The sequence below is a fragment of the Pituophis catenifer genome, unplaced genomic scaffold (assembly GCF_029215685.1).
Source record: "Pituophis catenifer annectens isolate HBS135680 unplaced genomic scaffold, rPitCat1.0.hap2 SCAF_1, whole genome shotgun sequence".
Lineage (NCBI taxonomy): Eukaryota > Metazoa > Chordata > Lepidosauria > Squamata > Colubridae > Pituophis > Pituophis catenifer.
Window position 1 is genome coordinate 85,271,798 of NW_027256881.1, and position 14,025 is coordinate 85,285,822.

The 14,025-nt window shown below is 37.6% G+C and overlaps 1 protein-coding gene across 3 annotated transcripts in view; it reads right to left on the reverse strand.

Annotated features, from left to right (window-relative positions):
- Positions 1-13,694, reverse strand: part of AIG1 (androgen induced 1) — a 67,661-nt gene extending 53,967 nt beyond the window's left edge. For 2 of the 3 annotated variants that reach the window (XR_011599754.1, XM_070932668.1), the window contains exons 1-3: positions 13,394-13,694; positions 4,420-4,575; positions 74-175 (exon numbers count right to left, since the gene is read on the reverse strand). Coding sequence is in view for 2 of the 3 variants with exons in the window: in XM_070932668.1 (XP_070788769.1) it covers positions 74-175; positions 4,420-4,575; positions 13,394-13,534 (399 nt within the window). In the remaining variant the exon portion in view is untranslated. Of the gene's footprint in view, positions 1-73; positions 176-1,362; positions 1,419-4,419; positions 4,576-13,393 lie in introns of those variants that run through there. The other variant, XM_070932669.1, reaches the window with a different exon arrangement.
- Between the last annotated feature and the right edge of the window lie 331 nt (positions 13,695-14,025).

Here is a 14,025-nt window from a genome sequence, read left to right on the forward strand (position 1 = left end):
TTATCTACAGATGAAAAAATTGATCCCCCCCTTTAATATTCTTTAAAAGAAACAACACTGTTTTTATACTTACCATTCCATGATTCAGCCAAGTTGGTATAAAATTATCAAGAAGCTTAGGGTAAACAAGTTCTCTGTCATAGATATAGATGCTCCAAAACATTAGCACAACAAACTGGGGCAAAGAGAAAAGAATACATATATATATATATTCAGGTACATAAAATCACACTTTTATTCTAAGAATTACATTTTATCAGTATCAATTGATACTAATCAACCAGTTACTATTGTTCTGTTGTGTATACTTTTAATGTACAAAATAGTTTAAATCTAGGTTGGCTAGTTTATACATATGTGGGTAGTCTTCACTTAGCAATGGTAATTGGGACCCCATAGTTAAGGACAACTGCCTTGAGCAATTTCAGTTGTCATTGTTAAGCTAATTCCACATGGCCGCTAGGCATGGCATCACATGACCTCCATTTGCAACTTCCTGCCAGCTTCTCAATTGACTTTGCTTGCTGGAAGCTTGTACTGAAAATTGCAAGTGGTGATCATGTGACTGCAGGATGCTACTACGACTTTTATAATTGTGAGCCAGTTGCCAAGTATCTGAATCGTTGTCACGTGACTGTGGGGATACTGCAATAACTGCAACTACAAGGACTGGTAGTAAGTCTCCTTGTCCAGTGGTATGGTTAAATTTGAATAATTGCTGAATGAATGGTTACTTTTTTCAGTGTGGTCATAACTTTGAATAGTCATAAATCGAGGATTATCTGTATTCATATTGTACTACGATCTATATTATATGCAATTTGAGTGATATTTTGGATATAGTAGTTTCCACAAATAATCCATTAGATTTGGTCCTTTAGGGTAATGCATGAACTAATTGAATCTTAGCAGATTCATCCCTCTAAATAGACATACTTGAAGTACTAAACTATACCACACTTTATAAGTATTACAGTTTATTCTTGCTCAGTGCAGTTTACACTCCGAGTAGCTATGAACAAATGACTCTGAGAAATATGCGAACCCTATATATTCTAACGTAAGATGCTGAGTTGCCTACTTGAGATATGCTTGACAGCAGCACACTAGCAATAGAAATAGCACTTAGACTTATATACTGCTTTAAAGTGCTTTACAGCCCCCTCTAAGTGGATTAGAGAGTCAGCATATTACCCCCAATAATCTGGGTTCTCATTTTACCGACCTCGAAAGGATGGAACAAAAGCATTAGAAAAGAAACTTCCAGTGCTAGATTTCAAAAAGTAAATCTGATATTAACGGAAGATTTTAAAAAGCTGACATGTATTTCAATATTTTCTGAAGAACAGAAAGCTTATTGACCTTGCTTGTGAGGTAAAAGTGGAAAAGACAAGAAATTCCATCTGTCCCGTCAAAGTCAGCCAAAGTATGCAAAATTGGTTGCAACCATCTGCTGCTCCAGGTGGCCAGAACTTCTTTAATGAAACAGGTAGGTTCAAAAAAGCATGCTTAAGCAAATTATTCTAATTTTAGTCAAGCTGCCCATTCAACATTTCTTAAAACTCAATAGTATCCCATCTGGATCAAAACAATTCCTTAAGATGTATCAACTCTAGGAATCTAGAAAAATGTAATAAAACAGAATATGATTTTCATACATTCTCTTTGGTCCCCTTCCCTTGTGCTTGAAGCCTTTTTTATTCTGCCAAGGTTTTAATTGAGTCTTTGCTATTTCCCTGCTATTTATGATTCTTTACTTATATTTTCATTATTTGTTCAATTTTTTTTAACATAGTTTTCTAAAAGTTCACTCAGACATCACTGCCCCCAAATTGCAATGATAGTATTAAAATGTGTTTTTTAAGAAACTGCACTTATTAAATTTTATGGCTTCATCTCAGAAAGTGGAAAAGGACTTTTCATGCAGCAAAACTCTTTTAATGGACAAAAGCCTTCTGAATGTATATAATGAATGAAATTGATAATGCAAGATATACAAAATTGATATACAAAGTGATATCTTGGGTAATATCACATATACAAAGATGATTAATATACAAAGTTATGCAGCTATCCCCAGTTCAGTGACTGTTCAAAGTTAGGATGGCACTGAATGAGTGGTACTTAAGCCAGTACTTGAAATTTTGGATGTCACAGCACTCACATAGACAAATGATCGGATTTGGGCATTTGGCAACCAGTTCACACTTATTACAGCTGCATCATCTCACAATCATGTGATCACCATTGGTAACCTTCCCTGATGGCTTCCCAGAAGCAAAGTCCCAGAGATCTCGTATTCCATAGCACCCACTCCACCAGCCTCCTCTTAATACCGTGCAATGACCTGCAGCAATCTCTCTGCTTGCAGCTCTCCCCAACCTGCTTATGCTCCCTAACACCCGCCCATAGTCTCTGCCAGCCCATCTGTAGGCCCTGCTGGTCTGCCCGCATTTCTTTAGGACTTCATTTTAAGGAGACATTAGAGTCAGACATTTCAATCAATCGCATGTTTAGCAGGTACGAGTGTGGAAAATTTTTCCTTACTTAAGTACAGAATTCTGGCTATTCATTAATCAAGTCTGATCTTCACCATACAGATATATAGAAGAGTGACTTTAACAAAGTCACATTTCTGAGGAAACAGCTAGGCTGTAAAATGTTACAAAACTATTTCCAAAAAGTTTGGACTCTTACCAGTTCACTATCAGGAAAATCATGTACAAATGGAGGCCATTCAACACCAATGTTACCCTCCTCCAAAGGTCACACTAAGAACAAAACGTGTAATACTCCGGAGCTTTCAAAGAAACCCAGAGTAAGATCTAAGTCAGGGGTCCCCAATCTCCTGGCCTGTGGCCCTTTATTGGGCTGCAGTTGCAGCCCATTGAGAATTGGGCCACACAAGCAGCCCCACTCATGCACACACAAATGAAGCTGTGTGCGTGCACGCACCTCTCCCTCACACAAAACCATTCTCTCTCCCCCCCCTTCATCGGGCTGCCAACTCAGAAAGGTTGGGGATCGCTGGTCTAAGGAACTAAAAGCCTCTTTCACATTGGCAAACGCCAGTGATCATGAGACACCCCCCCCCCCACTTTGGGAGAACACTGAACAACAATGGTGTGCATGGAACAATTGCAAGGAGAGAGCCACTGCTCTCCAAAATGAACACTGCTGTCCATCTACAGTTTGCAAAATACCATGTGGAAAAGTTAGAAGGTTACTGGAAGAGTGTTCTGTAGAAAGATGAGACTAAAATAGAAAAGTTTTGGCTTGAATGAAAAGTATTATGTTTGACAACAGGCAAACACTATTCCAGTATAAGAACCTTATCCTATCTGTGAAACATGATGGTGGTTGTATCATGGTTTGTATCAGCTTTTCTGCCTCTTGAGGACTAGGGAAACTTGCCATCATTGACCACGAGATATCAATGGATTGGGATGGGAACCATGAACTCTGAATTGTACCAGAAAATTCTACAGGAAAATGTCAGGGTATCTGCTGTGAACTGAAGCTGAAAGTGGGTCATGCAGCAAGACAATGACCTTAAATAGATAAGTTGCACAACCAAAGAATGATTGAAGTAGAAGAAATAAATATTTTGGAAAGGCCAAATCAAAATCCTGACTTTAATCCTAGAACTGACCTGAGGAAGCTCACCAACATCCTGGAGTTAAAGCTGCTATATATAAGGAGGAATGGACTAGAATTCCTCCAAGCCAAAGCACAGGACTTATTAACAGTAATTGGAAATGTTTAGCTGCAGGGGAGCACACTAGTAACTGAAAGCAAAAATTCACATACTTTTGCCACACATAAATATGTAACTTGGGATCATTTTCCTCAAAGAATAAATGAACAAGTCTAATGGTTTTGACTCATTTGTTTAATTACATCCTCTTTAGTTTTAGGACTTGTGTAAAGAACAGATCATGTTTTAGGTCATAATGCTGAAATTTTGAAAATTAAAAACAATTCAAAAACTTTTAAGTACTCTATGCTATTTTGCTGTTTTGTTTCTCTTACAAATGCACTTTAAATTGATTATCAGTACTTTTAATTGTTTTAATCATTATTTTTATATTACAAGTGTCCCTACATGTGAATTTGGAGGCATATAGAGATAAATTATATATTTAAAGCTGGGAAATAGTTTCTTTTTCTGTATAGCAATCCTATATTATCCACAGCTCTTACAGTATGTACTAAACATTTTTGTTAATACAATTACATTAAATGAATAAATAGAATTACTTATAAATGCAGTAAATAAATGGCACATTTTAGTCTATAAAATTGCACTGGTGACTATGAGCTTTCCTTTAAATACCTGACATTTTAAAAAACAGATTAAAAACCAAGGGTGGTATACTCCAAATTAGAAGGAAATTCCTTTCTTTCCATGGTACTTACAACCCCAATGGGAAAAGCTAAGACAGCCATCATCCAATCACGGAGGGAGATGAGTTTTCTTAGTTGCCTTTCTTGTTCTTGGCTGTCATTTCCTTTAGTCAGAAGGCTGGAAAGGTCAGTCAGTACACAGATCCCAAAAAAGACTGCTTGAACCACCTGCATTAGAAATATAAACATAATGAAACATAAATATCTCGGTCTCGATATTATCATTTTTAGCTGTAGCTCCCTCCTGGTGGTGGTGACATTTGGCAGCAGTGAATTTATTGAGCTTTTTAAAATGCTCAGGCTGGATATTGTTCAGGCTTACTCTGAAACCTTGCTTTATAAAAAAAAGTAGGAGGAATAGAATCTTTACTATCCAGAGTAACTCTGGCTTAATAAGTCAAACACTATTTCTAATATGCAATGAAAATGTATTATTCTCATTTTCTGCTCTACCAAGTGTGAGTGTATTTCTTTATGGAAAAATAGACAGGATATGTGCATTTATCCTGAACTCTTCCTCTTCAATTATGGTATTAATGCCAATTCTGAGAACAAGGGGCAGTCTGGCATCATTCTGAAAAAAATACTATACTGTCTGTCTCTGTGGATGTTTTTCTCCCTTAACGCACCAACATTTCATGTCTGGTCCCCACTGTCAACAACATCTTTGCACTTTTGCCATATATGAAATATATAAAAATCACCCTGACATCTACTTAAGTAACCATCACCTTTTGTTTTAAAAAGCTCTAAATTATATGCTGTTTCTTCTGCTTCTTCTGAACTGTACATATAAAATCTGCCCTTATTACTTTCCATGTCCTGTTTACAATACAGGGCATTTTTATCCATTTAGCAAATATGTATTTATGTGGAATGTATTTTTACTAGATCACATCTCATATTATCTTTTCTAAAGTTTAATTTTGCTTGACTCCTATTCAGCATATACAATTATTTTGAATTAAATATATTTTATATTACATACAATATTAGAGTTGTGATTGGTGATATATCCTAGGCTCGTGTGCCACAGGTGGCACGCAGAGCCATATTAGTGGGCACACCAGCTCAGCTCTGGGGTGTATGCGTGCGCTGGCCAGCTGATTTTCGGGCCTTCTGGGCCCACCAGAAGTAGGGAAATAGGCTGTTTCCTGCCTCTGGAGGGCCTGGGGAGGGGGGGTTGGAGAAGGCCCGTTTTTCTTTCTTACCTGGCTCCAGATCCTCTCTATTTATCTGGGAAGGGCGAAAACAGCCTTTCCCACTCCCTTGGAGGCCCTACGGAGGCTGAAAGGGCCCATTTCCTGACTCCTGGTGGGACAGGAAGTGACGTTTTTTGCTGTCCCCAGCCTCCAGAGACTCCTAGAGAGGCTCCTAGAGACTCCTAGAAAGGCTCTGGAGGCTGGGGACAGCAAAAAATGTCACTTCCTGTCCCACCGGGCATTGGGAAATGAGCTGTTTCAGGCCTTTGAAGGACCTCCGAGAGAGTGAGAAAGGCTGTTTTCACCCTTCCTAGATAAATAGAGAGGATCTGGAACCAGGTAAGAAAGAAAAACGGGCCTACCAGGACATCATGTGCCAGGAGCGGGGGGGGGGGTTTGTACGTGCATGCACGTGGGCACACGACCCTCCCCCGCCCCCCCCTCTCCTGGCACGCGATGGCAAAAAGGTTAGCCATCACTGTCCTAGGCCATCTGCCAAACATCAATTAATACTAAAAAAGGCCATCAACAAGCTAGGTAAACTTTGGCTTAACTTGTTGAGCAAGGAAAGAAACATTTATTGCAGATATTTATACTAAGTTGTACTTATAGATTAAGTTTACAATACATTAAAATTCTTATCATGTTTTAAAATAAATAGTTCACTCAACCAAAATAGAATGATTTAGAGAAATCTTTCTCTGATAAGTACCAGACAAATTATTTATGTGAAAATTCTAAAATATACAGAATACACCACATGGTCCAAAGCAAAGTGGCTTTCCTAATTAATGTTAAGTAAGATGAAGGCAAGATCTTGCCTTATTGGCATTCTGATGCCCTGTGACATCAGAATGTTACAGTAAATCTGTAACTGTTTGAATAAATATTTTATTATTTATTAATTTTTTCCTTACTTTGTCATATTCAAATGATTCTTGGCTTTTCATATATTCCTAGAAGCTTTATAACTTTAGGAAGACAAAAGATCTGGATAAAACTACATTACTATATAGAAACAACACACCCATGTTGTTACCAGAAGTCAATATTCTATGGGGGAGAAGGGAAGTTAATTTAATTGGTATTTGCCACACACCAGTTGCACACCAATTCAAACAGTACATTAGTATTGTGTATGTTGTTTATGTTACAAGACTGTTTTTGGTTGCCTTTCTGACCTTTCTGGCCTACTTCACTTATTATCCTCTTGCTCAGTTATTTTTACTCAATTTTCATTTACCACCTCAGCTTGCGGATTATGTCTCAATTTCATTCTGATCTTCTCTTCTCTATTAATTTATTAATGCAGATCTTAATCACTATAAGCCATAAATACAGCATGAGGTATTACTAAAATCATGTAATCATCCTTGCACTATTTGAATAAATATAAAATAGTAATAAACAAGAACACCAATAAAGCTAGAGACGACTGATGTCTGAGACATTATATCAAAGTAACTTTAGAAGCAATTAGAGAAACACCAAAGATGCCAGATTTCTAGACTCTTAGCCTTGGGAGTATGATAAGGAATTCCTAAAGCCATTCACAAAGTATCTACAACGTTATGACTCCAAAAATTATCATAAGCTTTGACTGTTCATCCCTAATTAATCCAGTAATTTTTGAAAATACTGTTTCCAGCAAGATTTCCCTTTGAAGTGCTTTCAATTTATTATTTTTGTCCATCAAATACATTTAATTTTTGTTTTTGTTATCTCTGAATTTTAGATCCATACTTTGTATATCATCAGGAAATAAAAATGTTATGTATATATTTAATTAGCCAAACTGAAAAAAATGCAAAATACAGTACTAAATAATTTGGACTGTTCTGACAAAATTCATCTATGTCCCCATTTCTATAATATCAGAATGCATGGAGCTGAATAGGAAAAGGATGCAATACTATTAAAATGATTCAATTTATAAACAAACTAAACTGAAATTTCCATGAGGAAATCCTAGGGAAAAAATCATTTGGTCTTTTTTATAGATTTAGAAACAAAACAAAATCTACATGCAGAGGCAAACTTAATGTAGAATGACATGAAACACGATCCCAAATGATAGTGATCCAGATGATCAATCCAGCTTTGTAAAAATGTAATCATTTTTGCACAGTAGATAATACTTTACTTCTCTTCCTTAACATATTTCAGGTTTGTTTGTTTGTTTGTAGCCTGCCTTTATTATTTTTAAAAATAACTAAAGGTGGCAAACAGGTCCAATGCACCTTTCTCCTCCTATTATCCCCACAACAATCTTCTCCCTGTTTTTGAGTGCAAGAGAATATGGAGGTCTCAAGAAACCAAAAAGACAGAGGGAGAATTATCTCAGAGAAAAGAAAGCTAAATAAACTGGAAAGGGAACTAAACTTTCCCATTTACTTGAAGTCTATCTTTATGAATACATATATTCCCACCATCTTGTAGCAATATTATTAGTACTACTTTGTAAATTATCATCATTTTAAATATCTACATACATATATGGAAAACAAAGTATTATAATTGACCATGAGAAAATTAATAACAGTGATAATATAGAACTAGTTGAGCCATTCATTTTCTTTCACCCCTAGGAAGAAGCCAATGGCAAACAATTTCAAAAATTGCAGCTAAGAAAACTGCAAGGGCTTTTCCAGACAATCACAAAGTGTCAAGAATGATTTCGACCTATATTTATTGGTCATATCAGAATGGTTTTGATGTTTTGAATTAACTTTATTAATATTTAAAGACATGTAGGAAGTTAACACCCACCCCTTTCCTAGAGGAATGAAATATTTTGGGAAAGATTAAAAAGACAGAATATTATGTTTCCCTGGATGAGAAATGGCGAAGCATGTTTTAAAGACGAAGCAGCTCCCATCTTCCTGCCCCCACCCTTTGTCAATGGGCCAGAGGCAACTCTATCTTTGTCAATAGACCATCATCTGCAACACAATAAGACCCATCTAGCAACAGAAACTCACCACATGGCACCTGGGAAGATTACATCAGTCAGCAAGGCTAGCTAAGACCCCCACCCCCTGGGAGTCTGACAACTAATCAGGATATTCTTTCGGGGCCCCAGGAAGTTCAAAGCCAGAGAGGGCATAAAACCCGGGGACTCACTGCATCTCAGCCTCTTTTTCTGTTCAGGAACTCAAACCATGTGATCCTGTCCACTATTAAACCATCTTTCCAAGCAGTCCCCATATTTCCAGTGTCTTTTTCCCCACTTGAACCTGAGTGGCGTAAGAGGCTAATGCCTCCTAAGGCAGCATTTAACATCCAGCTGCCTGCAATTACTGTGAGTTCAATTCTTACCAGGCTCAAGGTCGACTCAGCCTTCCATCCTTTCTAAGGTGGGTAAACTGAGGACCCAGTTTGTGGGGGCAATAAGCTGACTTAGTATAAATATACAAAAGTATGAAGGCTATTGCTTAACGCATTGTAAGCCGCCCTGAGTCTCCGGAGAAGGGCAGCATATAAATCAAATTAAAAAAAAACAAAACAAAAAAAAACTTGGAGCTGAACCCAGAAGGATATTTCTTCTAACAGACAGTAATAGCAAAACAAGAGCCAGATTGGTATAGTGGTTACAGACCCTAGGCTAGAAACTGGAAGACTGAAAGGGTTAGTCCTGCCTTTGATATGAAATCAACTGGGTAATCTTTGACAATCATTTTCAGCCTTAGTAAAAAGACAATGCAAATCACTTCTAAAAAATGTTGCTAAGAAAATATTATGAAAACTGGCGGAAAATAAAATGAATAAACTAAACATGAGTTTACCATATCAGATATTATTTGTCTTAATTAGAAATACAATACAATACAATACAATAAATACAATTAGGTATACAATACCCTCCACTTAGAATACAAGTATATGTTAGAATGCCTGAACACATTATTTGAGAACTAGACTTGAACTAAATTTTACCTTCTGGATTTTTTTTTTAAAAATTGAACCTAGGAAAATTCCAAGTACGCTAATTTCCAAGAACTTCAAATATATACATTCAAGCAATCTTATTTATTTTAAGAAGCAGCTATGAATGATAATTTGGTAGAGGTAACATTGAGAATTAAGGCACTTCCAGGTTTATTAAAAATATGTAGACATTTAATATGCCACTGCCACGTTGAACAAGGCAAGTGTCCAAAAATAACTAATTCCTTTTCAAAAGCAATCTCAAAAGAACTGTTAAAATTAGTAAATCTCTTTTGCAGATGAAATCAAAATACCACGGTCAAATATTTTCAAGTGTGTTGCTTTGTGAATCAGCATAAAGCCAAATAACTGAATATTATATTATGATGCATAATGATACAAGCCCAATATGCAACATCAAAATGTAGACAGCAGGATCTGTGGCACTCTACAAATTTGGTTGATGTCTCTAAAACTCTGTAGATTTAGTGTCCCTATTCCCAGAGAGACAAAATTGATGTTATTAACCTAATGCTTGTTCAGTTCTGTATCAAAGCATAAATGTATCGTATCAGAATATCTTTGTAATGCAATATTTAAGAAGAAAAGGGACAATTTATGTTCTTTTCGGATCTATTCTGAGCCTCTGAAACCATCCAAAATAAGTCAAACCTATCCAAACTCATTTCCATTCAATTTCATTTTCATTTTTAATGGTTTTTGTCTTTCTATTGTTTTAATTTATGTTATTGTATATAGCGGCCAAGAGGCTGTATTTCGGGATGAGTAAAGTAAGTGTAATAGCTCTCTTCCAACATTGCTCCTAGCAAGTAGAAGGTAAATATGGTAGTTTTGATACCGGATAGTCTTTTCCTTTATGTCTGTACTTCTTTTACCAACAACTCTAATTATTTCCTTTTATTGGTGGTAAATTGCTGCACATGCAGCTTTAATAGACAATTCCATGCAAAATGCAGAAAATTTCTCTGTTCACTTATCTACAGCATGCATAATTTTATGCATTTTATTGTATTCCCTCACTTGCCTTCTTTCTTAGCTAGACAGACTTAAATACTGTGCTTAGCAAAATGCTAGTGATTTATCAATTTTATAAATTATCAAAACTCTGGAGGTATGAAGAAAGATGTGCTAAAAATAAAATTGTGTAATTTGGTTATGATGAAAGGAAGAGTGCTATCAAATCAGAAGATTTCTCATAAGTTGCAGATTTGAACACTATAATTTACACTTCTTTGAGAAAGTATGTAAAATTGGTTTATCCTGTTGGGAAACATTATTCTACCAAAGAATACAATTTATTGGAGATTAAACTCTACAGGAAAAGCCCAGTCTGATACTTCCTTCATCAAGTATTTGTTTTCTGCCCTAAGCATTTATGAAGGCTTCCAATGTATTGTTAGAATATTAAAAAATAAAGTACAATAAAGTTTCCTCTGATCTGAGCTTGACTCCCTGTGACTCCATTGAGAGATTCATGCAATTTTCTTGATAATGATTTGGAAGCAATTTGCCATAACTTTCTACTGGGATGTATTTTTGACTTTCCACTCTACCCACAGCTCTGATACTATCTGTAGGTCACCTAAGTATCAGCTAGTCTCGATACTACTTAGCCTCCAAGGCCAGACAAGGTCAAATATGTGCTGTCATCAATTGAGAAAGCAAAAAGTTATCTTTATGAAATGTAGTTATTTTCCCCCTTTTTTCTAAACAATTTAACACAATTTAACATGGATCACTTTCTCAGCAAGAGACTGTATTACGTCTAACCTCAAATAATTGAAAAGAAGACATGACATCAATACAAGGCTGTCCTGGTCACCTGGAAGTTTTTTTTCATTCTTGAAAAGATAGACATAATGCTGAGAAAGGGATTTATTTGTTTATTTATCCGTTTTATTTATATAAACTGCCAACTCATATATATGACTCTGGGCAACTCACACACTTAAAAATAGAAAACAATAAATAGTTACAAATAAATAACGGAAATAAAAACCATCAAAAACTGATTAAAACAAGTTTAGGTAATATTTTTACATAAAGATTGAAAATTCAAACTTTTAAATATCACTGCAGATCAACTACCCAAACCTTGAGTCTCTGTGATGCAAAAGATTAAGCTTAAATTTAGTATTGAACTTTGGGTCAAGGAAGCAAATTATTTGCTTTTTTATTTATATCCATATTCAGTCCTACTGTACCCAAGATCGGAGATTGACAATTTGAGGAGGTAGACTAAAACACTGGAGATATACTTGACACTTTTTTTATCTATCAAGAGTCATGAATCACTGTTATGACTTCTGAGTCTCAGATCTTTAGGGGAAAGACACTCTACTTTAGTGGGACCTTCTAAACTGGAAGATGGTATCTTGCTCTCATACAGAGTCAAAAAAATGAACAAAACCTTCCTACTCTCACAATTTTAATCTTCTAGCAGAATTCTCCAGCACTACACATAAGGGGAAGTATGCATTTCTGAAAATGTAATGTTCTGACTAGGGGGCACCCAAACAGCAAAGCACAAAACATGAAGTCGGATCAACCAATCAGCAGGATGTGCACCTTTGCACAACGTACAGTTGAGATTTGGGAAGTATTTGTGTCAGCCCATCTGCAGCTATCTGCAACCTACAGTTACCCAACAACTCCTTTGCAGCGTAAATATGCAGTGACAGCTATGGGCAGTTATGGGCAACTCAAATTCAGCCTTTAGACTACAAATAAGGCAAGGTTCTTTAAAATTTCAGGTAGTTCCTCCAGAATGGGCAGAGCTAACTATGGCAGGATAAATAATAGTTCAAATACTTTAGCGTAGCTGGAAATTCTGGAATAATATTTTTATGTGTTCCTACTAGGAGAAAGCTTCGGCTAGTAATGAATCGTTACGCTGGGTGCAGTAACCAAAAAAATCTTGGCCAGCACTAAGAAAACTTGCAAACGAAGGAAGTTTCCAACTATCAATTGCAAAAGGCCACACTGCTTAGATTCACACATATATTATGCCATTACAATATCCTAGGACCTAGATCCTTGGGAAGAACTGATGGCAGGAAGGCCAACACCAGCTAAAGAACTGGTAAACTGTGACTTTGCATTAATAATAATAATAATATAATATAATAATAATCAAACAAATAGTTAGAATGTAAGTGACATTTTAACTTGGGTGTTCACGAAATATGTGGCAATTCTAAAGAAAAGAAACTAGTCAACCTTTTTAAATTGATGAACTGCTTTTTGGAAAGCATTTTGCTTGTGAGATAATATAATGCACAATATCCCAAAGGTGCTTTTTTTCAAGAGACAACTGGACTTTCGGGTTTCTCCTTTCCTTAATGTACAATAATGTCATTCATTGGGTTTCCTATCCTCTCAGCAGCTACCTATCATTCTCTTTCTCCTTACAGAGTTGCAGCTTTCATTTTTTTTGGAGAAGTGCCTCGTATCGCTATTTCTAAATGCGGGGGAGCCAATAATCCTAATCTATTTCACTCTCTTCCCTAGCACTGTTCATGTGCGTAGTCAATAAACAGACATCTCCAAACGGCAGCGTTGCGACCGCGGTGCCTTTTTCTTCTTTCTTTAAAAAAAAAAAAAAAAAAACGACGGTGCGAATGAACAGCGTCTTCCTTCACAGCACCTCCCCTTCTGGCGTCCCCTTGAAAGCGCTGCCCGTCACCAGTCCTTCCGCGCAAAAGAGGCCTCATCCCCGGGGCAAAATTTTAAACGGGGAACGCATCCACTCTCCTTGCCCGGGATACGGGATCGCATCCTTCACATCCCGAGAAAGAGGAGGCGGAGGTGGCGGCGGCGTGCAAAAGGTGACTTACCAGGTTAATGAAGGTCAGAAATTTCCAGCTGCCTCCATAGGTCTGGTGCGCTGGCATGTCAATGGCCTTGTAATTGCACAGGATGGAAAAATAGGAGAGGAGGATGGCGACCCGCAGCACCTGCCCGGGCACGAGCGCCATGTTGTGTCTCCTTCCCCCCCCCCCCCAAATTAAGGCCTGAGCGCCGAACGAAGCGGGCGGCTAAAAGCGACAGGCGCGCGCTTCGTTCGCGGTTCAGGGGCGCGCGCCGAGCCTGGGAAGCGGAGCGCGAGCGAAAAAGGTCGCCGCGCGTTCGGCGCCACTCAAGTGTTCCCCGCGGGGGATGAAAGCAACGCGAGCGGAGCCATAGACTTCTGGCGTGTATTAACTTCTGGCGTGTAGATCCACCCACTGTGCCCCACTTCCGGGGTGATTTTGGACGCCATGTTTAATGTTGCCCAAGAGAGAGAGAGAGAGAATTGCCCATAGGAAACAGCAGGGAAGGCTTGGGCTGCACCTGGGCGGCAAGGGTGCTTCCGCCTCTTCCTCCGGCAGGCGACAATGCAAAGTTGCAGGAAAGTAAAAATGAACGCGTCCGTAGCTTCTATCGCTCCCGTTGCACTTGCATTTGCTTTTAGTCCCAGTGTAACACA